This window comes from Eleginops maclovinus, chromosome 18 (assembly GCF_036324505.1).
Source record: "Eleginops maclovinus isolate JMC-PN-2008 ecotype Puerto Natales chromosome 18, JC_Emac_rtc_rv5, whole genome shotgun sequence".
In the NCBI taxonomy this organism is placed as follows: domain Eukaryota; kingdom Metazoa; phylum Chordata; class Actinopteri; order Perciformes; family Eleginopidae; genus Eleginops; species Eleginops maclovinus.
The window spans coordinates 29,110,544-29,135,816 of NC_086366.1; the positions used below are offsets into that span (position 1 = coordinate 29,110,544).

The 25,273-nt window shown below is 42.0% G+C and overlaps 1 protein-coding gene across 9 annotated transcripts in view; it reads left to right on the plus strand.

The window, feature by feature from the left end:
• si:cabz01090165.1 (uncharacterized protein LOC100333421 homolog) overlaps nt 1-25,273 on the plus strand; it is a 315,307-nt gene that overhangs the window by 271,350 nt on the left and 18,684 nt on the right. For 8 of the 9 annotated variants that reach the window (XM_063907237.1, XM_063907241.1, XM_063907240.1 and 5 more), the window contains 2 exons: nt 4,894-5,173; nt 21,945-22,145. In XM_063907237.1, the coding sequence (XP_063763307.1) occupies nt 4,907-5,173; nt 21,945-22,145 (468 nt within the window). In that variant the 5' untranslated portion in view covers nt 4,894-4,906. Of the gene's footprint in view, nt 1-2,786; nt 2,804-4,893; nt 5,174-21,944; nt 22,146-25,273 lie in introns of those variants that run through there. The other variant, XM_063907245.1, reaches the window with a different exon arrangement.

A 25,273-nucleotide genomic window follows, 5' to 3' on the forward strand; every position in this document is an offset into this window, starting at 1 on the left:
TCCGGATGCTGCGGTACCGTCTGCCAGACGGCAGCAGACAGAACAGATTGTTGCTGGGGTGATGGGGGTCCTTTAATATCCTACCGGCCTTCTTCCTACACCGCTGGGTGTAGAGGTCCTCCATGGATGGCAACTCCGTCCTGGTGATGTGCTGAGCAGTTTTCACCACCCTCCCTCATTCAGCGTGATGCCATGGAAAGAGTTTTCCTCAATTCCCCTTTGGCTCAGTTCAGTGTAGCGACCTGGCCGATCCGACATGGCCTCAAGTACCCTGATTTCCCGACAAATTGACTTGTGTGCTGAAATGATGGTAATGTCTCGTTTTTGAAGCTCGACTGAGAGCTCAGATAATTCTTGCAATGCATCGCACATTATGCCTAAATTGTTCACAAACGCATGCGAAGATAAGCGCATAGCAAGCCCACTGTATGTTTGCTTTGTGACACTGTTACGGGAGGGATCTTCTGATGCAGTTTTGAAATGCTTGTAAAGTGCTGGGTAGTTCTTCCACACTGCTTCAACGGTTCTAAAACTTGATGCCACCCATCTAGTGTCTAAAATACGACCTATTTTGCATAGCTGGACATCCAAGCTCTCAGCTGACTCTCTCAGCTCCATTCGATTTTTGTTAGATGTGCTATACAGTGCATATATCTTGTCCATCAATATTTTAAAGTGATTTATAGCACCCATCTCTTTCACTACGTCTGCGACTGCAAGCTCAAGCCTGTGGGCTGAGCAGTGCCACACAGTAATGTTGGGAAACATGGCCTGGAGCCGACTCGCCACTCCGCTTTTACGCCCTAACATAACCGAAGCACCATCACAAGTTACTCCAATGAGGGTCTTAGAGAGAAAATCCTGTGTCAAATGCAGGCGCTCCAGAGCAGACAACAGTTTGTGGACAATACCTTGAGCAGTTAGATCATCTAGCTCTACGAGTTCAGTAAAAATGTTTGTAGGCTTGTCCATATCGGGCAACTGAGCCCTAATGTATATTATCAAGCAGCTCTTTTTGCTTAAACTGGTTGACTCATCCAGCATTACACTGATTTTGGGAGTGCACTGTACTATTTTTTCAAACAGTTTTCTTTTCATTTCTTCAGAAATATGTTTCTGTATGTTTCCACATGCAACATTGGAATGTAAAATTCTCCCCATATCGAGTCCATTTAATTCTTGGCAATCAATCTCCTGTTCGAAGCCATATGCGGGACGGTGGCGTTTAGCCTCCTTGTACGCCGTGCGAAATACGCGAGCTGTAGTGGCCATCTGTTCAGACTGACTATTAATTATAGATTGTCCTAAAGTGTCCACTTTTGCCTTTTCGAGAATGTTTGCTGCTGCTAGGTGAGCCTTGGTACGGGCATGTTCAAATACCTTTTTTCTAAGTGCGCGTTGCTGTTTTATAATATCTGAAGCAGATGAGGTTACTGTGCATAAAACCCACTCTTTTGCCAGTTTCATCCCCGACGTCTTCTCTGCCCCCAAAGTCCCCACCGCCTTACACGTTGTGCAACCCAAACCTGATTTTCCCCTAAAAAGCCAGGGATAGTAAGTCTGCTTCACTTTTAGCTGAGCTTCTGTCCAAGCAGTTGTGCATCCCATCCCTGACCTGTCGCTGGACGTCCCACACTCCTCTACGCTCTCCTCTCCTACTGACTCTTCCTGCTGTAAGCCTGATGTCGCGGTTCCACTTGCCTGCTCCAGCTGTTGTACCGGGCTAGTTGATGCCAGGGTACCCACCGGTTGCTGTTGGTGGTCCACCTGGCCGACGGTAGCTGGCTCCTGCTCCGGCTGGCGGTGAACCTGACCCGCTGCTGACACGGTGCCAGCCTCCTGCCCGGGCTTGGCTAGCTGTCGGTTAGCTAGCTGGCTAGCTGTTGCGGCGCTAACCTCCTCCTGGTTTTGACCATCAACATGACCGCTGCAGCTGCCCTCGTCGCTGCTTGTGGAGGCTTTTCTGACTCGTTTTGAAGTGTCTATTACCTCTTCCTTCTTTTTGAAGAAAGACAGTAAATGTAACTGTCTTTTTGACATGCTTGCATTTAATTAGTTTCTTCCTCTCTGCGAAGTGCTCCTCATGTGGCGAATTTCAAAAGTGAACGCGTTTGTCCGTTGGTCCAGCTTTTCAGTGCGTCAACACAGATCTCCGACTCTTTCAAATCTTAATCTTAATAAACGACATGAAATTCTTGGGATTTTTTTCTGTAAATTGATATCTGTATATTTTATTTCATTTTAACCATTTTTTTATTATTTTTTTTTGTGAGAGGTACCGGATCTGCCCAAATAGGTGCCGGAACACAGGGTGGCCAAAATGAAGAGGTGCCGGATCCTGTTCCGGCAGGATCCGGCTCAAATTAACCACTGGAGCCTTGTTTACGTTTTTAACCAATGATATAGCAGATATTTATCTGACACCGCTCTCAGCCAATCATTTGTTAGAACAGATATGTTACGGCATTGGACGTTGTGCTGCGTCCCAGCAAAGATTCTAGAACTCCGCTCTTCAAGCCTAGTGCCTCAAGAAGGGGGACAAATATGCGTCCGGCTTGATGCTGCGCCGGACGCCGGACAGGGCATTGAAAAGCCGGACTGTCCGGCCTAAAGCCGGACGTCTGGCCACCCTAACCAGGGACCAGCTACTGTTAGGATGCAACCTTCGTAAGACTTATGGACCACAGTCAGATGGACGACTTGGCAGGCAGGAACAGACAGCTCCGGTCAGGCATGTGTTACTAGGCACACCAGATCCGGGTATCCAGTCACTGAGAGCACAGAGGAGTCCTAGAAGTTCCAGGTTTGTTTGTTTAGCAGCTAGGATAGCTTCGGGCTACCGGGTGTAAACAGTGCAGCGCCAGGCAGACATGAAGACAAAACACTGTGGAATTGCTTCGGCTTCAGAATGGCTAGGTAGTGTAAGGTTGAAACAATATAGCACAAACACACTGATGCAAGCTAAAAGGACAGCTAAAAGAAAAATGACAAAGTAGGCGGAGGCGCGGCAGCAGCTTGTCAGCGGTCCCTCCAACTAAACTGTCGACCATATTTGTATGAGTTGAGATATATTTTAGCCTCTGATGCAGTTTAATCAATTGCTTGGATATATCCAAGTGATTAAAGCCTTATATATCATCCTGTGCAGTTTAGCATGGGTTTTTAATTTTGTGAAACTACAAATTTTATCAGCAGTCTTCCCTCACCACTTAAATGAAAAAAAGAAATCCAGCACATGTCGGATGATAAAGGTGTGGTCTTCTTTGGTGTTCTTTATCGTTGATAAGGTCCCCTCTGTACTCCAAAACGAAATCTCCTGTGGAAAACTGACCATGGGCAATTAGACCACGTCCTGCAAAACAATATGCCATTTTCAATGAAAGGGGCCATTGATGAGTCTGTGGACTATATGTAATTGCAAAACAAAAATGTGGAGATAAAAAGTGACTCTGACATTTACATGATTCGAATATGTTACAATGTAATGATAAACACCTTATGTAACATCCTCTTACCTTTCACTGCATTGATGTATTTCACATCTAATTTATTTGTTTTATCAGTTTTGATTGGACATTCTGTTGGGCATCCTTAAGGGGATCCTTGGTGGCATTTCCTACTGCAGAGAAAGGTTACAAAAATGAGATACCTTTTTTTTAAAACATTGTTGTTCATTATTCCAAACTTTGCAAGCTGCTAAACCATATCACTCACCTAAGCACCATGCAAATACACTTTAACAGCTAGCCTACGCATGGACTCTATCACTACTTTACATCACAAACCATTGCCTTAATTTTAGCATGCTATCTGATCAATTGAATGAATCAAGCCTGAGCCCTAAAGAAAAGATATCTGCTTGAGTAAATACGATTTGGATTCATAGTGACTCTGCCTGTGTGGTGGGGGAGGGGCGGAGACACGTGCTTCAGCGTTTGTCAGGCATGAAACAACAGTGTGTAGAACCACACTTAAGAAGGAGGTGAATTATGTATATTACATTCACTACAATATTTTCTTTTATTTGAAACGTTCCTTTGAAGTGCCTGTTCTATATTACTTGAACTTATGCTTCAAATTGTGTCTATTCTGTTTCACTTGAAATGTAGGACATTGTTGTGTCCATTGTTTTAAGAAAGAAAGGAGGGGAAGAGATGTTTTCGTAGCTAAAGGGCTAATCTTATTTATATTGGTTTCCATAGTGCCACACTTTAAAACGACAGTGTTGTACGTTAAAATGTCCTACTTGGAATATTAAAATAAAAAAATATATATACAGTCAAACAAACCTGTTATTCCCTCGCCTGGAAATTTTAAATCTAATTCTAATGCACCAAAAAATGTAAGTAATGAACGAAGCGTGGCAGATATTCCTGCTGAGGGTAGTTTTTGCACTTTAGTCTTCACCTGAGACTAATCATGAGAGCAGTGTGCTTAATTGATCACATAAAAGGTTTACTTTCAGGCCTCCCGGGACATCCTGTCCATAAAGAAAACACTGGAACTTTAATTTGCCACCTTAACTGCGTCTTTGGATTGCTTTGCTTTGCCCCTGCTCTTCCTCTTCTTCTGCTTGCCATCATCTTCTTCTGCTTGCCATCTCTCTGTTCTCCCTAGCATTTATTCTGATATATGTATTGTAGATTAAAATATTAGTGAAAGTGTAGAAAATGTCCTGTCATGCATTGACTTCACAGCTTCTGCAGCAGTTAAACACATGCTGTTTCACTGTGCAGAATAATCTTTATAGAGTCAGTCATTTTGGTATGGGAAAGACATCTATATATGCCGAACAACACATTCTTTAAAATAAAGGATTATTGATTTGGACGATTTAAAGTATTACACTGTTGAACTGGAAATACTCATAGCGCTTTTCTTTCTTTTTTGCAGCAGCAAAGAAGACATGGATACCGTGTCCTCCCCTATCAGCCCTCTCTTTTTCCCCCTCCTCCTTGTCATCCTGTCCTCCCTCAATTCCTCCATGTCTTCCATGCTATGTCCGAAACGTTGCACCTGCCAGAACCTGATGCCGTCCTACACGGTGCTGTGTGCCAAGACAGGCCTCCTTTTTGTACCACCCAACATTGACCGACAGACTGCCGAGCTCAGGCTGATGGACAACTTCATCACAACGCTGAGGCACCGCGACTTCGCCAACATGTCCAGCCTGGTAAGAGCACACGTCTCTTAACACATTTCATTTAATGTTTTCCCTGATTTGCAAAATCTCAAATTTCTAAAAAGAGTTTGATGTGAAAAACTGCATGCTTGTTGCTGTGAGGAGACGGTGATCGCGGAAGTTTTCCTCCTGCCTTCACAAACTTTACACACGTATTTACAAGTATTTATTGTTTGAATATAGTGAGAACAATTTAATACTCTGCAAGCCAAACCTCATTTTTTTTATTCAACCAACATTTTAAATATCTGTAGTTTTTTTTAAACACAAATCCATGTGTCTCTGTGTGAGCCATAGCGACACTGGACTGATTCTAAGAGCGGGTCATTCTGTAAAGTAGCGGCTCTCTGTTGGTTCTTGGACTGGTGTTGCTTGTCTCGGTTGCTCACTTAAAATGAGGTTGCACCTGCCTTGATTTTGACACGCCTGACCTAGAATAACGTTTTCGTCTGCACTGAAATGTGATGCTGTAGATACACAATTAGTTTCTTATAATGCTACATTCTGAACAATATATATATGTGTAAAGATTGGCAGGAAAAGAGATAACTAACCTTAGCTGCTAGATCTCAGAAGCCGGTAAATGGTCTCACTAGAGTGCATATGCATATGGTGCACTAGGGCTCTATTGAGTATAATTATTTTAACCAGATTTATGTGGGTATATGAGTTACAGGAGTGGAAATCTCTATTAACTACGGCTGTCAAAGTTAACAGGGTATTAACGGTGGATGACGGCAGAAACCAGAAACACAAGAGACAAGTGGACAACACAAACAAAGAGCTAACTACAGCAATAGCTTAATGGGAGGCTACTGTGGGCCAGTAAACACTGAGGAGGATGAAGCTATGCTTGAGATCATTTGCATCACATTAAAAAGAAAACAAGATTCATAACTTCTGGATAATATTTTTCTTTGTTTGCGGCTTGTTGCCATAACCATTATGTTTATTGTATTGAATAAACATAATTCATAATAAATACAAATGTATAATAAATAAACATTGTTTCTTATATAATTTATAATAAACATTATTTATCATTTATAATAATTATAAAACATTTTTTTTAAATCTATTATTTATTATTCCAATCATATTTGTCTACTCACAAAAACACCTAAAATATCCTTTTAAGGTACATTTTGAATTGATAAAACATTTGTAAATCATTTGCGATTAATCCCGAGTTAACTATGGACAATCATACGAGTAGTCGAAATTAAATATTTGAATCGATAGACAGCCCAACTATTAACAGATATCTGCATATGAAGGTTAATTGATTCCCAACACTACAAGACTTTATGATTTTATTTTAAAGGTAGACATAAAACAATAATAAATCATCTGTTGTGTCCGATATCGAGCTCCGATATTGTTAAGGCATTAGAGAACAACTATTCTTAGTTACATTACAGCTCTGAAGTCATAATCCCATAATATAAATTTTAAGATCAAATTGAAAACTACTGTCACCCTTTTCCAAAGCTCACCTTGTCAAGAATAAACATCTTTCAAATGAGAAGTTAATGTTCATTCTCTTCCAGTCATCTTACTCTTCTACCCGGAGTAAACACCCTTGTCTGTCTAAGTGGGAGTGAGGTTAAATTGATGTAGCATCTAACTTTAGCTAATTAAAATATAAAAACTAAATTAAACAATTTAAAATTAAAGAAATGATGATGAAAACCTAATTAAAATGAATGAAAGACAAACATGTGTAAGCACAATACCAACAAGAAACCTTAATTCTTTAAATCATACAGCCATCAGCTCTGAGACATGATGTCTCAGCATGTCAGAGGGCAAGCCATTGTTGATCGAAGGTATTAAAAGTTCACTCTCCTCATGTTAAGGTCAGTGTTCACTGTCTGGAACTCTCAAGATAGCAAAACCAAAAGGCCTTCCTTTTCAAACTGTAGCATGGACAGTTATGCTATGTCTTCTAAAGGTGTGAGGTGTGCGCAGAGTTGAAAAGTTCACCTACTCATAGTTTAGTTCTATTTGCTCCAGTTTCCTATCTGTCGACCCTGCTGCACCTGCTACTGTAGCTCACCGGCTGCAGCTCCAGGCCAACGTTAACGCTAATGTTAGTGGGCTCCACTTACATCTGATAACTAGCCTGATTCTCCTTCCTGGCTCTCCCTGGTGGTCTTGATTCTGGCTCACTGTATTACCTGGCCGTGCTGCTGTTTCTTTTTACATCTGCTATAAAGTACAGCCCGCACAACAACTGCACTCTCTGCCTGTCTGACAGCTATCATCAGCTAGCCTAGCGCTCCCTGCTCCTATCACCGGTGCTCCTCTGCGGCAAACATCTTGGATTTCTACCAACTTTCCTCAGTGCTATTGTTAGGAAATATTCTTTGTTTGTAGACCAAGAGTTCGTCAAAAGTGGACCAGGAAGCTTTTAGTTTAAATCAAAGAGTATTTATTATTGCGCAATAGTGTAGTAGTTTAACAAGGGAACACAGCTGTGGTTCCTCTATCCAGTTCACTATCCAGAACCAAGTCAAATCAGTAACAAAATCAGCCTTTCACCTCAAAAACCTCTCCCAACTCCAGCCATCAGGCTTAGTGGCAGAAAATCTCATACACACCTTAATCCCACCTGGAATACTGCAACAGAGTCCTGTCTGGGGTTCCTTCACCTCCAATGGCTCCCGGTTAAGTCCTGCATCACATATCTCATCGAGGGAGGCAGTGGCACAGCCTGTAAGGACTTGGTCTTTGGTTGAACTGGAAGATGCCAGTTCTCCTCCTGGTCACTGTAGAGGTGCCCTTGACCATGGCCCCAAACCCCCACACCACCGCTCCCAGGAGCTGCAGAAAAGCTGCCCACTGCTCTTATTACTAGGATGGGTAGAGGATACATTTTGTGTGCTATACTGTGTAATGTACATGTATGACAAAAATAAAGAGGGTTTCATCCTTCAATTTCTAATTTATATAACTTACAATGCCCCTCCCCCCCAGTACCTCACATATCTCGTCCTGTACTCTGCGATCCTCAGACTATGGCCGCTGTGGAGGCCTGAAGGGGATCTTGGGCGGTAAGCCAAGGGGCAAGGCAGAGGTGTAGAAGGGGCAGAAATTGCAGTGGTGAAACTCTGCAAGTAGACTCTGGGGTCCATGCAGCAGGACGGCGAAAACTTTCTGGAGGGCAGTGGGACCCCTCTGAAGGACGGTAGGGCACATGACGGAACAGGAGTTGGTAGGACCCCTGCCGGAACAGGAATAGGTGTCAGTAGGAGCTTTCTTCCACTCCCCATACCAGCCTACAATAGAGAAGGACAGCCCAAAACATCATCTTCAATAAACTCATCCGCTGGGTCCATGGTATTGGTGGGATTTTTCTGTCATGGTTGAGGACCGCAGGTTGGACCCAAGTGCAGACGATAGTTCAAACCAAACCAAATTACCTTTATTCAAGGTTCCTTTGATCAAAAACCATTCAGCCCAGAACTCTCTCCTTATTAATTCAAGGATCTCACAACCACCAACAGAAAACCAGAACAATTTTCAAAGGAAAACTGGAAAACAGACAGATCGTGTACCAGAAAAACACTGACAGATGGTGACATGTCCAAACAAATATTTGTGCCTTTGGTTCGCTAGTTTTTCACTTCATCAGCAAATTGTCAAGGCCACCCAACACAAATACAAACAACGAAATGAATGTTCCCTAAAAGAAATACACACAGAAACAATAACATTGCGAACATATACAGTGGGGCAAAAAAGTATTTAGTCAGCCACCAATTGTGCAAGTTCTCCCATTTAAAAAGATGAGAGAGGCCTGTAATTTTTTATCATAGGTATACCTCAACTATGAGAGACAAAATGAGGAAAAAAAATCCAGAAAATCACATTGTAGGATTTTTAAAGAATTTATTTCAAATGATTGTGGAAAATAAGTATTTGGTCAATAACAAAAGTTCATCTCAATACTTTGTTATAGACCCTTTGTTGGCAATGACAGAGGTCAAACGTTTTCTGTAAGTCTTCACAAGGTTTTCACACACTGTTGCTGGTATTTTGGCCCATTCCTCCATGCAGATCTCCTCTAAAGCAGTGATGTTTTGGGGCTGTCGCTGGGCAACACGGACTTTCAACTCCCTCCAAAGATTTTCTATGGGGTTGAGATCTGGAGACTGGCTAGGCCACTACAGGACCTTGAAATGCTTCTTACAAAGCCACTCCTTCGTTGCCCTGGCAGTGTGTTTGGGATCATTGTCATGCTGAAAGACCCAGCCACGCTTCATCTTCAGTGCCCTTGCTGATGGAAGGAGGTTTTCACTCAAAATCTCACGATACATGGCCCCATTCATTCTTTCCTTTACACGGATCAGTCATCCTGGTCCCTTTGCAGAAAAACAGCCCCAAAGCATGATGTTTCCACCCCCATGCTTCACAGTAGGTATGGTGTTCTTTGGATGCAACTCTGCATTCTTTCTCCTCCAAACACGACGAGTTGAGTTTTTACCAAAAAGTTCTATTTTGGTTTCATCTGACCATATGACATTCTCCCAATCCTCTTCTGGATCATCCAAATGCCCTCTAGCAAACTTCAGACAGGCCTGGACATGTACTGGCTTAAGCAGGGGGACACGTCTGGAACTGCAGGATTTCAGTCCCTGGCGGCGTAGTGTGTTACTGATGGTAGCCTCTGTTACTTTGGTCCCAGCTCTCTGCAGGTCATTCACTAGGTCCCCCCGTGTGGTTCTGGCATTTTTGCTCACCGTTCTTGTGATCATTTTGACCCCACGGGGTGAGATCTTGCGTGGAGCCCCAGATCGAGGGAGATTAGCAGTGGTCTTGTATGTCTTCCATTTTCTAATAATTGCTCCCACAGTTGATTTCTTCACACCAAGCTGCTTACCTATTGCAGATTCAGTTTTCCCAGCCTGGTGCAGGTCTACAATGTTGTCTCTGGTCTCTTTGACAGCTCTTTGGTCTTGGCCATAGTGGAGTTTGGAGTATGACTGTTTGAGGTGGTGGACAGGTGTCTTTTATACTGATAACGAGTTCAAAAAGGTGCCATTAATACAGGTAACGAGTGGAGGACAGAAGAGCCTCTTAAAGAAGAAGTTACAGGTCTGTGAGAGCCAGAAATCTTGCTTGTTTGTAGGTGACCAAATACTTATTTTACCGAGGAATTTACCAATTAATTCATTAAAAATCCTATAATGTGATTTTCTGGATTTTTTTTTCTCATTCTGTCTCTCATAGTTGAGGTATACCTATGATAACAATTACAGGCCTCTCTCATCTTTTTAAATGGGAGAACTTGCACAATTGGTGGCTAACTAAATACTTTTTGGCCCCACTGTATGGATTTTTGGTGAAATATAAACCTATTGCATGAACGTCTTGCAGCAGAATTATGAGTTTGACATAACTAGTTTGTGGTAGTGTAGTTGTGTAATAATATCTTAGAATGATTTAATAAGCATTTAGAACATCTGCTCATTTTTGCTGCTATTTTCATCAATTAATTCCACTGTAATCACGTCAAAAAGAAATGAACAACATGGGAAATGATGTTGAATCATTTGATCATGTGCTTGGCAGCTTTAAAATATATTGGGGTTGTTTCACATTTGCTTGCTTTTGATGGAATATTTTCTTAACTTCTTTGAATTTCATGTGCTGTGGAAGCAGTTAGCAGTCTCTAAACTTTAACGATTCTATCTGTTACTCAATAATCAAGCTGACCGATTGTACTATAGCAGTAATTACTAATTAATGCTGCTAGCAACAGCACCCTTTTAAAAATTATTATATTGAAGTCTTACATGCTGCTATTCCGACATACCTCTACTCTGACATTGATGTTTAATTGTCGGAGCGGCGGCATTTCCATTTTTTTTTTAAATGTGCCACTACTCCGACAAAATATTTTCCATTGTCGGAGCGTTGGGTCTGCATAGCTCCACTTAAGTGGAAGCATTCGGAACGGTAGTTGACACTGTCAGACACACAGGGCGTCCCATATGGACGCTTCTGATAGCCCTCCTGAATCCACTGCCACTGCTCCTCCAAGTCTCTCCATTGTCATCTCATCAGCTCTGGTCTACAGCTCCGCAGAATTGGGAGCAGCCTCGATGGTTTGCATAGCTTTAACTTTTCTTTGAGCAACTCCCTTGCAGATCGGATGCAGGGCGATCGGACAACAACGAAATTGAGTGCCATCCAGTCAGTGCATCCATTACAACAATAGGCTATATTATATTATACAAAATAAACTGAACATGTTAAAAAAGTATATGTTAAAAAGACACACAAACTGAAAAAAATGAAAGAAAGACGAGGCCCCGACGCGCCTGGGTAGACTGTCGGAATGACGGTACTAAAATGTCGAAATGGCGGTACTAAAATTGTGTCTTAATAGGGTCATGTCGGAATAGAGGCATGTCGTAATAGGGGTATGTTGGAATAGGGGCATGTCGTTATAGGGGAATGTCGGAAAAGAGGGTGCACCCCATATTGAAGTAGCCTAGTAGCTGTATCAATGTCTGCATGTAATCAACAACTGACTGAAAAATCAAATAAAGAAAGTACAATAAAAAAACAATTGACAATATTGTCACTTAACATTCAACTATACAGAAATATAATACTGTAGATGTATAAAATGTTCTTATCGGGCTTTTGAAAAATCTTAAAATAAAGTGCTTAGCTTTAGAAATACAACATATAGTGTTGCAGCAGCTTGAGTTTCACTTTTTCTTTAACTGTTTCACATCTTGACTTAAGAGTCTCAGACAATTTAGAATATGTCAATGTCAACACATCACAGTAATTGAGCAGTTTGACAGTTTTTCTGTCTTTCCCTCTTATATGAGTCTGTCCATTCTGGGTTGAAAGCTCTGTTTTCACTCTCCACTTTTTTCTTCATAGAACGCGCCATGTGTATTTATTTTTCTCTCCCTGTCTGACCCGAACTCGGTCGCCATCCGTCTTCTCTCCCTGTCTGTCAACACCTGTGCAAAAAAAAAACATTTAGGTAAGCATATGTTAAAGGCACATACCAAACATTATTCACACATCTCAAATCAATATTATTTAAACAGTGAGCATTCCTGTGAAAAAAAGCATGTTTCTCTCCTTCGACCAGTCCTGGAAGAATCAGAATCTTTGGATTTAGTTTTTGTTAGTTTAAAACACTGTTCCTCTCTAAACTCATGCAGATCCATTGATTACATGCAGACATGCATTCTCACTCACACGGTTGGGTGAAAGGTCAAGTTCGGTCAGGTACAACCCAGAGTCAGTCATCAACAGTGCTTTTATCAAGTAACACTGTCAGTCCAGGTCATTTGGTCTCAGTCTTATGGTCACGTTATTGCTCTGCAGAGTCTTTGATTATTCAGTATAGGTGATTCATCATTTACAAAAAGAGTGCCATCATTTCATTACAACTATAATTTTAAAGATGACTTTAACTTTCCATTTGGACAGCTGCTTCCCACATTTTTTAAAATTTAGTAGATGAGAATGTCACTTCCTTCTTCTCCTACTGCAGTTTATTAACACCTAATTTAAATGTAAATATCTAATAGACCTTATTTCAGAACACTTGTGCATATAACTAGTATATCTTAAATCAAGACATTATTAGGATCTATGAAACTCTGCTACGTACAGTGGCTTGCAAAAGTATTCTCCCCCTTGGCATTTTTCATGTTTTGTTGCCTCACAACCTGGAAGTAAAATGGATTGCTTGAGGGTTTGCATAATGTCATTTACAGAACATGCCTACAACTTTGAAGATGTGTTTTTTTAAATTTATTTTGAAGCAAACAACAAAAAGGATAAAACTTCAGCGTGCATAACTATTCATCCCCTAATGTCAGTACTTTGTAGAGCCACCTTTTGCGGCAATTACAGCTGCAAGTCTCTATGAGCTTGCCACAACTTGCGACTAGGATTTTTGCCCATTCCTCATGGCAAAACTTCTCCAGCTCCTTGATGATGGGTGGTTTCTGCTTGTGAACAGCAGTCTTCAAGTCAAACCAGAGATTCTCAATTGGATTGAGGTCTGGGCTTTGACTAGGCCATTCCAACACATTTTAATTCTTCTGCTTAAACCATTTGAGTGTTGCTTTAGCAGTATGCTTCAGGTCATTGTCCTGGTGGAAGGTAAACCTCCGTCCCAGTCTCAAATCACAGGCAGACTGAGACACGTTTTGCTCTAGAATATCCCTGTATTTAGCACCATCCATCTTTCCCTCGACTCGAACCAGTTTCCCAGTCCCTGCTGCTGAAAAACATCCCCGTAGCATGATGCTGCCACCCCCCTGTTTCACTGTGGGGATGGTGTTCTTGGGGTGATGGGATGTGTTGGGTTTCCGCCAGACATAGCGTTTCCCTTGGTGGCCGAAAAGTTCAATTTTAGTCTCATCTGACCAGAGCACCTTCCGCCATACATTTAGGGAGTCGGCCAAAACGTGCCTTCTTATTTTTAACACTAAGTAATGTTTTTTTTCTGGCCACTCTTCCATAAAGCACAGCTCTATGGAGGGTACGGCTAGAATCGGAGGATAAAACCTCTTTATTAGTCGCATACATGACACAGCAGAGCACACACAGTGACATTTGTCCTCTGCATTTAACCCATCCTAGTATTAGGAGCAGTGGGCAGCTATTGTGCAGCGTCTGGGGAGCAACGGGGAGGGGGGATTGGAGGTGTACGGTGCCTTGCTCAAGGGCACCACAGCAGGGCCTAGGAGGTGAACTGGGACCTCAAAAAAGTAGCAGTCCACTTTCCATATTTCACTTCTGTTTGGGGACTTGAACCGGCAACCCTACGATTCCCAGTCCAAGCCCCTACTTACTGAGCCACTGCTGGACATAAGGGATCAAATCATCTCCTTCCATCAATAATTGAGACTGTTCCCTTCAAAGAAATTGACCTTGACTTTGTTCTTTGGAGAGAGCTGTAGTGATTAGGCGGTTGGCTAAAGTGCGCATACATGGAATGCAACAACATCCACACAGTGTCAAGATTGTGGCCATTCCTGCTATAGCCAACACCGTGCTCATCATCAGAGTTTTATATTGAACCAACAGCCTACCTAAGGTTCCTGAAAAGGGGTCCTCTGTGCCACTGTTCTCTGCCAACTTAGTGCTCAGGGTAGTAAGTCCCTGTAGGGCTCTGGTTACGGATCCATCTGGGGAAATGTTATTGGGGATGAAAGTACAGCACAAAGTTCCAAAAAATGTGCATACACCCCCTTTTTTAACCAAAATCATATCTAGGGCCATTCTGTTTTGCCAGGCCATCAAACTGGTTTCATCTAACTGTTCATGTAGCCCTCTTACTGCATCACTGGTGTAGTTTATGAATCCTTGTTGATTATAATAAATATAAGTTACCCAATCGACGTTCTTATTGACTGTAGGCCAGATGAATATTGATTCAAACCCTGCTGTGATCTGACTCCTTGCTTTGAACTCATCCGGAACTCCCCAAGGGACTCCGATGCTGTCAATATACACTGTGGGGTTGAAACTCCCTGCTGGGACTGACCTTTTATTTCTGTTGACTTTTGGGTGCTTTGCAAGTTTGGCTAGTTGTTCAGCTGATATTGGCACTGCATAAAAAGGCATTACCAATTGGACTAACATATCCACATGTCCCGGTCCAATCATGTGGCAAGACTGGATTTCCAGGTTTTTGGGACATATTTATTCCTGACAGAAAACCTTGACGTCACAATAGTTGTAGAGTTACACCATTTAAGAGTACCTTCTTTAAAACCTTTTGAGTAATCTCTAACTATACAATCATATAGTCCTTCATATGGTGTGAAGGTGGGAGGAGTGTCATTAGCTTTTATTGTGGGGTAAGATAGAGCCATGTTAGTACAATCTGCAGGACATTTTTGTTCATATAGCTTATACATGCACAGCTGTCCTTCTGGGTCATTTTGAGTGTTAAAAGGAATTTTGTGCGGAACTACCTCAGGTCTCTGAGGAGGCCAACTCGCAGCTCGCAGGGCCGTTGACAACGCAGGAGTTGCAAGGCCGCACTGCAAGGCATGCAGGGAAGGCGGGCTCCTGGTATCGATGGCCTCTCGGTAGAGTTTTTTAAAGCTTATTGGGACATCTTGTCTCATGACCTGGTAGACGTTTTTAATGAGAGTCTGGCCTCTGGCTCTATGCCAATGTCCTGCAGCAGAGCAGTGATCACGCTGCTGCCAAAAAAAGGGAACTTGCAGGACATCAAAAACTGGCGCCCTGTGTCTTTGCTGTGTCTGGATTACAAGCTTCTGTCCAAGGCTTTGGCCACCAGGCTGGGGAGAGTTATTGAGCAGGTCATCCATCGAGACCAGACCTACCGTGTGCCCGGCAGGTCCATGGTGGACAATGTTCACCTGATTCGAGATGTTTTGGAGGTCTCCAGCTCATTGGGCATTGATACTGGTCTGATTTCTCTAGATCAGGAAAAGGCTTTTGACCGCGTTGAGCACAGCTTCCTCTGGAAAGTAATGGAGAAGTTTGGGTTCAGCGCTGGTTTCATAGCTAAGATCAAAGTGTTGTACAATAAGATTGAGAGTGTGCTGAAGTTCAACGGTGGGCTGTATGCTCCTTTTAGAGTGTGTAGAGGGGTCCGGCAGGGCTGTGCTCTGTCTGGGATGCTCTATGCACTCTCCCTAGAACCCCTCCTTTGCAAAATTCGCTCCAAATTGCAAGGGTTGTTTTTACCTGGTTTTAGTGGAAACACGGTTTTATCTGCGTATGCGGACGACATCGTTGTTTTTATTAGTGACCAGAGGGATGCAGACATTTTAACCAATATTGTGACAGATTTTAGTTCAGCATCGGCAGCGAGGGTCAATTTGAAGAAGAGTGAGGCCCTCGCTGTCGGTGAGTGGTGTGGCGGTTTCCCGCGTCTTCCCCAGGGCATGACATGGAAAAGAGATGGCATAAAGTACCTAGGTGTGTTCGTAGGGAACACAAATATAGTCCAGAAGAACTGGGAGAACGTTACAGATAAGATTGAGGAAAAACTGTCCAAATGGAAGTGGCTGCTCCCGCAGATGTCTTTTAAAGGTAGAGTTTTAGTTTTAAACAACCTTGTGGCATCCCAACTGTGGCACCGTCTTACCTGTGTAGACCCTCCCTCAGGCCTACTGGCCCAAATACAAAAACAATTGGTAGATTTCTTTTGGGATGGGCTACACTGGGTGCCACAGGGGATGCTGTTTTTATCTAGAGAGGAGGGGGGACAGGGCCTTGTCCACCTGGCCAGCCGAACAGCCACTTTTAGAATGCAGTTTCTGTAAAGGTATCTTACCGGCCCGGCTGATTTGGTGTGGAGAGATGTGGACGCGTGAGTAACCTGGGGCTGGATGCTGCTCTGTTTTAACTGATTTAACCATTTTAAAATTAAGTGGGTTACCTCCTTTTTATCAGGGTGTTTTTAAGTCTTGGGCCATTTTTAACCATAAAAGGTGTCCAAAGACTGACTCTCTGCACTGGTTTTTAAAAGAGCCTCTGATTCATGGAGCCAGGCTGGACGTTAGCAGCAACGAGACACCAGGACTGGCGGTGGCGCTGTGCAGATCTGAGACCCTGAGCCTTCAGCAGGTGGTGGATGCAGTTGGGCCGGAGCTGAGTGATGCCCGGGCCTTGGGCTCTCTGATGGGTCTACACTCTGTCCGGGTGGCCCAGAGGATCCTGCAACTCTGGAGCCGGAGCCTCTGCGCTGAGGAACAGAGACTTTTAAGGAGCTACGGACAGGGCAGAGCCAAACCAGACTCAATAGACCCTTTCCCGGAGATGTACCTGAGCCCAGGGCTCGGAGAGCTGACGGGCCCCCTGCTCAAGGTTGCAAACCCAGAGAAAATGACCATACACAAAGCTGACAAAAAGACAATATACATGAACATTGTCAAAAGCATAAACAAAAATAGACTGAAGGACAGGGCCTCCACTGTGTGGAGCACTAGACTGGGTGCCGGAAACGGACCAGGCCCACAGTGGAGGATTCTGTACAAACCTCCCTTAAAAAAACTTACTGCCGACCTCCAGTGGAGAATTTTACATGGCGCTATCGCCTCCAATTCTTTTATTTCCATCATTAATCCTGCTGTTAGTAACAAGTGTCCATTTTGTGGTTTTAGAGAGACTGTTTTCCATGTTTTTACAGAGTGCCAGAGACTCACGGGTTTCTTCTCTCTTTTAACGTTGGTTTTTAGTCTTTTTAGTATAGCTTTTACCGAGAGCGTGTTTATCATGGGGGCTCCATACAGAAAGACACGCAAAGAAAAGTGGCAGCTCCTAAACTACCTCTCTGGTGAAGCAAAAATGGCTATCTACCTAAGCAGGAAGAACAGAGTAGAAAACAGGAAGGGACAAGAAGCTGATCTGGCTGTGCAATATCAGAGCCAGACTCTGGCTAGAGCATCGTTTTTATAAACGCATCGGGGACTTGGAAGTTTTCAAACAACGTTGGTGTTATAAAGACATTGTATGTATGTTGTTAATGAGGACTTGCACTTTACACAGGTTTTTAAGGCTTAGCTTTTTTATTTATTTATTTTAGGTAAATTGATATTTATTGCACAATAAAGCACTTTATTTGAGGTAAATGTACATTTATTGAACATGTAATAAAGTGTTTTTGCAGAAGTCACAAAAGTCTTCTTCTTCTTCTTCTTCTTCTTCTTCTTCTTCTTCTTCTTCTTCTTCTTCTTCTTCTTCTTCTTCTTCTTCTTCTTCTTCTGCTCTATAAGGATCTTCCTTGATTTTAGACTTCAAGCTGGACTCTTGTTCTCCATTTTTATGAGTCTTGTAAGACATACTTGGGCTTTGTCCACCTCTGGCTCCTTCATGAGAATAACCAGTACGATATTCATTCTCCTCTTGTTCTTGCCACAGGAATTTCCTATATTCCTCTTGTTCTTCTCTGTAACTCTTTTCCATTTCTCCTTTCTCTTCCATCTCCCTTTTGTATGAATTGGGTATGGATGATCTTCTCTTAACCAAGGTGGTAATTTGGGGAAGGATTTGTTGTTGCAGTGTGAGTGCTCCGTCTAAGTCCAATGTCCCTCCATTAACCTTCAATATGGGGGCATGTACTGGAGCTGGGAGTTTAGTTTTGTTCATTGCCACATAGGGAGGGGCTCTATCGAGAGCGCGTTCAGGTCCGGATATAACTTCTGAGTTTGGGCGGACAGAGCCTCTTCTGTTTTTTCTTCTGGAATAGTTTCCTCTTCTTGTACTTCTGAATTCTTTACCACGCACATGTTACTTAGCTCAGGGACCTTGGGCTCAACAGCGCCCTCTGTGACTGGATCATGAGCTTCCTGACGGGCAGATCCCAGGCAGTGCGGATGGGGAACATCACATCCTCCACCTTGACCCTCAACACCGGAGCCCCTCAGGGTTGTGTGCTCAGCCCTCTCCTCTACTCCCTGTTCACGCACGACTGCGTGGCCACACACAGCTCCAACACCATCATCAAGTTTGCTGACGACACGACCGTCATCGGCCTGATCACAGACGGCGACGAGACGGCGTACAGAGAGGAGGTCAGAGCCCTGACATCTTGGTGCCAGGACAACAACCTCCATCTCAACGTCAGCAAAACAAAGGAGCTGATTGTGGACTACAGGAAGAGGCAGAGAGAGGCACACACACCCATCACCATCGACGGGACTCCTGTGGAGAGAGTCAGCAGCTTCAGGTTCCTCGGGGTAAACATCAGTGAGGACCTGACATGGACACATCACACCAGGGTCATATCCAAGACGGCTCGACAGCGGCTCTTCTTCCTCCGCAGGCTGCGGAAGTTCAACATGGACTCCAGGATACTCTGCAACTTCTACAGGTGCACCATCGAGAGTATCCTGACTGGCTGCATCACCGCCTGGTATGGCAGTTGCACCGCCCTCAACCGTAAGACTCTACAGAGGGTGGTGAAAACTGCTCAGCACATCACCAGGACGGAGCTGCCATCCATGGAGGACCTCTACACCCAGCGGTGTAGGAAGAAGGCCGGTAGGATATTAAAGGACCCCCATCACCCCAGCAACAATCTGTTCTGTCTGCTGCCGTCTGGCAGACGGTACCGCAGCATCCGGACCAAGACCACCAGACTCAGAGACAGTTTTATACCACAGGCTATAAGACTACTGAACTCCTGAGCTGTGTGAATGTCTACTCACATCTGTTTATAGTACACACATACATATATATATATATATATATATATATATACTGTATATTATACACATCTGCCATACATATCTGTTTATAGTACACATATCTATATATTATACATATCTGCCATATACATCTGCTATACATAATATATGCATCTGTCCATACCTCCTAATTCAACAGTGTAAAGTGTTTAAATACTTTCAATGTATTCCAAATATGTATATATTTCACATCCTCAAATCTTTATTGTTGTTATTGTAAATATTCTTCTCTCTTTTTGCACTATTTTATTTATGTTATTTGCACCATGTATGTGGAGTTGTTGGAGGAGCACGCGACATAAGATTTTCATTGCCAACATATACGCTGTATCTGCTGTGCATATGACAAATAAAACCTTGAAACCTTGAAACCTTATGGTCCCTGGACTGACATGTTTCAAATGGAATATTACGTGTGTCGCTCTTGCTTTTCTTGTTTTTGGCTTTCTTCATTGCTCTTACCAGGTCTTGGCAGTGTTGGTCGTCCGGCTTTTTCCCATGCTGCTTGCTGTATCAAGTATTCTCCATTCTCATAATCGATTACTGCTTTTCTATGGGCTGTTGTTGGTCCAGGCTGATCATCTGCTGGGATCAGTCTTCTGGTCTGCCTAAAGTCCACTTATCCAATTGTTTTCTGGCCTTTTCCCTTTCACTAGGCTCTTTTGTGAGATGTGATCTCTTGTATAGCTTTTCCTTTAGCTCTGCTGTGGTTCCTGGCTCTGGGGGTACTGTTTTGTTGAGATTTACCTCTTTTTTTTTTTTTTTATTATAAATATATTAATGTGTAATGCTTTATTTAAGTCTGTATGACTTTGTTGTGAGTGTGGACAGAGCAGCTACAACGTTATCCTAGCCTGATCGATCCAATCTCCACTCAGAAAATACAGATTTTAAGAGTTTAGCCTGCCGTTTTGTCTGCACACTTGTCAAAGCCTTAATTATTGGCGTTTACTATTTGGTATCAGTATGTAGTTGTTTGGCGTTCTTACTAATGTTGTGTTCTAGAATTTCTCTACGAGGCAAGGAGTCCAACAAAGTAGTAAGGTTATAATAATGCTGATTTATTTCCAGTTGTGATAGGGATACACATACTCAATATTGATGTCCCTGGGTTTCATTCCCACCCAGAGCCTCGACATATGACATCACACAATATTTATACTCTTTGATGAAGAGGGCGTTCCTCTTATTACAAGTTATTTTTGTATTTTTCAGTGTGGTGCTTGTAGGTTTCTGGTTGGAGCACAGGCAGAGTTCTTGCCTCTTGGCTTCACGAGTTCCGGGTGTCCAGTCTATCATCTAATCCTTCGCTACACTATCACATCTCTCCTGTCACGTGCAGTACCCAGGTGCCTGTCACCAATTATCTCCTTTTGTCCCTCTCCCTCCCTCTAAATGAAATAAATTTAACAATTACTATTTAAATTCATTTTTTAAATGTTCATCTAATCACAATGTAGAGGTAAGAATATATCCATCATCTCTTTGCAGCTTCATGTCTTCTATTATGAAAACTTCCATCACTAACACAGAGGAAATGCATCATCTCATTTAACATCACCAGCAATAAAACAAATATCAGCAGGAGTGTGTTTATCAAGTTTTTTTATTTTTTATTCACATTCATTAGTGATTCCTCAGCTTGCTGCTGCTTTTAAATTCACTCTGCTGCAGAGACCTGACCGCTATTTCATTTGAATAAAACTCACTCGTCACCATCACCATATCACACAATGTATCCTGGGATATGGTAGACCGTGGAGGATACATCAGATGTGAACACACTGACGCAGCGAACACATGGCTCCATTGCGTTGACGCACCTTCCCATTCGAATGGGGTGACGTCAAGCTTTGCCGAGCTGCATTGTGGTTCCGTTGCTTCGCTTTGCCTGTGTTGCTCGCGGTGAAAGTTAAACTTTTCACGCGTCGACAGACGCGCCAGCCAATGAAATCCCGTTTATGAAAATATGCCAGTACACGCTTCAAACTGCGTGTATTGAATATGCTGGATGAGCCATAGCGTGGGTCATTTCCTCATTTAACAAAAGATGGAGGAGAAAATTATAATAGTAGTAGGGAAACACTTACACGACCACCCTGTACACATACAGGGATACAAACAAGAGGAGTGGTTTGTCGCGTTAACCGAAAAGACACGCCCACCGGCAAGCGTCAACGCGGAACCGTTGTTTTCGCTGCGTGACAGAAGAATGTACGGAATTGATCACATTCAGGTTTTATGCATAAATGATGATCAGAGAAATATATAAAAAACTGCAGGTCGAATAATAAAATCTGTTAAATATAAAAAGAGTTGGGTGCTTTATTATTTAAAATATACGCAATGAAACAATAGACTTGTGTGATTATGAGTTTCTTACCTTAACAAACATAGTTGCACATTTTCATTATGGGTCCTGCTGATTGAAATTGAATCCAGTGCCAGAGGCCCCGAACCTGGAGCCCTGCAGGGGCACACTATACATTTGAAATGTCATGTATTTTACACTATTATCTCATGTTTCTTTGCATGCCTAGATCCACCTGACCCTGAGCAGAAACACCATCAGTCAGATCAGGTCTTATGCCTTTGCTGACCTCCAGGACCTCCATGCTCTCCACCTGGATGCCAACCGCCTCACAACCCTGGATGACTCTCACTTTCAGGGCCTTGTGAACCTGCGGCACCTCATCCTGGCCAACAACCAGCTGCACAGCATATCTGAGGGAGCTTTTCAGGTACTGTAACCCAATTATCTTCATCAACAATGTCGCTCTCAATTTGCATGATACAACGACAAAAACATCTTGAAACTGATTGTTCACCATTTCATCTTTCAAATATACATACTACATATCCATTTAAACTGCTATAAAACAATTGCACTATTATTGCTGCCCTGCTATGTACGACAAACTATAACTGCATCATTAATGAGTTTATTTGTTTAGGCAGTGGTGAAAAAAATACTAAACTCTTTCTATAAGGTAAATGTAGACATTCAAGAAAGTAACAGTAATAGAGGATCACAAGTGTTTTTAAACATTATATGGGCAATGTTTAGAAGAGCTAAATTAAAATATTAACACCAAAATAAACTTTGCTGAAAACAAAGCTTAAACACCCACTGGGTGAGTCAGTCTATTTTAGATTCTAATGACATTGATTGAAAAAACAGTTATTCCTCTGATATACTTAATATCTATGAAACAGGAAAAACTGCTTTTTAACAACTTGAAACGTTTTTATTATTGACATGTAAACCTTGTAGCAGGACAGGGGTAAAACCTAAAAAACAATCCTTCAGATTCCCTGAAAGAAGGGGGAGTGGCTAATCAAGCCACCCCTGAGAGAAGCTGGGGGAAGCAATTAAGAAAGAATGATTGGCATTGTTACAAAAAAAGGGAGACAACATGTCAGTCATGGAGAAGAGAGAACCAAAGAAGGAGCATATCTAACCAGAGGAAAAAGGTGGATTATTATGGGACTTCTTAAGGGAAACAAGGCTATTTTGGGGAGTTTTCTGCACTCAACCAGGAGCTGTTGGGAAATCATTTCATCCCCTTCTCAGTTAACACTGCATTCCAGTGATCCACCTTGACCTGAGTCACTAACAGATAAGTCTACTCTCCACACACAGATATAATTTCCCCCCTCCTGAACGTTACACTTGTACCTGCCCTAGACACTACAATTTGGACAATTAAACATAACTTTCTAACATCCCTATTCCTGGAATTACATTCTTTTTTGTTTTACACTCTTTATCCCCAGAGTGACAAAGGAAAAAAAGGACTTCTCACCTACCCACATACACATTACTCTGGGTCAAATAATGAATTTTGTGGTTTAAATAGCCTTATTTGTTGTTTCTTGCATTTGTTGGATTTGAGTTTCTTTGATAAAAGGTGGCCAGGTGGCACATTGATGGACACTGCCACCATGGAACTCATGAAATAATCAGCTGATTCCTCAGAGGGTGCTGCTTCTGGTACTCCGGTTAATAATTATATAACTTATTTTCTCCTTAAAAGCTGGTGGGTTGAAAGCAATAAGGGAGGTGAAAAGAATTATACTGTAGAATACAGAAGTAACTGTTAGCCGGGCCTTTATCTGACAACTGACGGCATAAAGACATTTATGGCCCGGGACACACATATGTATTTAGATATGTTTTAAACAAGTTTAAATAAAAGGCTGGAGTGTTTCTGGCAAGGGGGATTTATCTCTGATTACAATAGCATATTGTTTTTATAATTCCCACTGTCACGGATAGAATCATATTGTGCATTACATAAGATAAATGTACTCATTTAAAAAAATGTTTTTATTCAATCAGAATCAGAATGACTTTTTTCACCCCAAACTGGGATTTGTTTTGTTACAGCAGCGAAATACAATATGAAGCAAAACAAATAGTTAGAAGTAGAAATAAGAAATATACAAATAAAATAGTGAAATGAAATGGAATATTAAATAATACGAAATAAATGTGGTTTAATCCACATGTGTTTACAACTACAAAAATAATCGGTTTGTTTTTGTATCACATCCAACGGGATGAAATGCTTGATTTTTAATCATCATCATAACTATCATTTAATGTATCTAAGTTTGCAAAATTCACATGAAAGCATTAACAAATGCGAATATGCTGTAGTCACCTTCATTAAAACGTTAATAACTTGCCTGAACTCAGTAATTCACTAAAATAGGTTTATTTCTAATGGATCCTCGTCATCTCACCACGGGCAAACAACAACATTTACTGTGTCCATTGTTGACTGTATTATTGTCGAACTATTACTGTTCAAATTTTCAACTTCCCTGCATGTTGAAAATCGACGGTAGACGACTCGAGATCGTGGAGAAACGCTCCCCTGCCGACCGTCTCAAAGCGTTTATCAACTTTTTTCTTACTTAATATCAAGCCACAATTATTGTTTTTACTTCGTTATCTTTATTGTATAATATCGGACTTTTGCGCCTTCGTTTTTTCGTTCTAATTTGTTATTCTTTTCTAAACCGCACACTGTTATTTACTCAGCAATAAGCCACAATTATCCTTGTTTTTGTTTATTTGTTTGCTTGTATAATGTCAAACTTTCTTCCCGCCTGTCAAGACAGAAAGTCCGAGTAGCTCAGGTACACAGGAAGCTGTATTTACCAGTTTCTTTTCATTTCAAAATAAGAGTTTACCAGACCACTGGACCATAAATGACCATCTTTTCTGTGTTGTTATGGGACTTCCCTGCAAGTTAAAAAATGGATGCTAAAACTTCCCAGTGTGTTTAAATGTAACGCCAAGGGATCACGACATCACGTCAACATAGGACGAGTTGGGAGTGAGAACGTATTGGATCAGCAGTGCTGTGACTCTCTTTAAGTTTCACACCTAATGGGCCATTGGAAAGTGCCAAAGCTCTCCCATCCGCCTCTCCTGCAGTAGTTTTAACTGTAGGTTCGGTTTTGCATATTTATGCTGTTGTAGTTCCTATCGAGTGTTTAATAAAAGTAAAAAACAATGAACAGGATTTAACTTAGTAATAATAACGACTTATATTTATTCCGTTTTGGATGTGTACGATTTTTGACTTCAGGGTATAGAGCAGTGTTTCTCAAACTTTTTCAGACCAAGGACCACTTGACCAATAAAAAAATACTCACGGACCACCTAACTCCCCCAATATCCCAAAACAAGATTCAAGATTCAAGAAGCTTTATTAATCCCGAGGGAAATTGAGGTGCAACAGTTCAATACAAAGAAGGAAGGAGAAATATACACCAAATATAACTAAATATACACCAAATATAACTAAATATAAACTAGAATAAATACAATAGGCCTGCTTACTACTCCAACAGT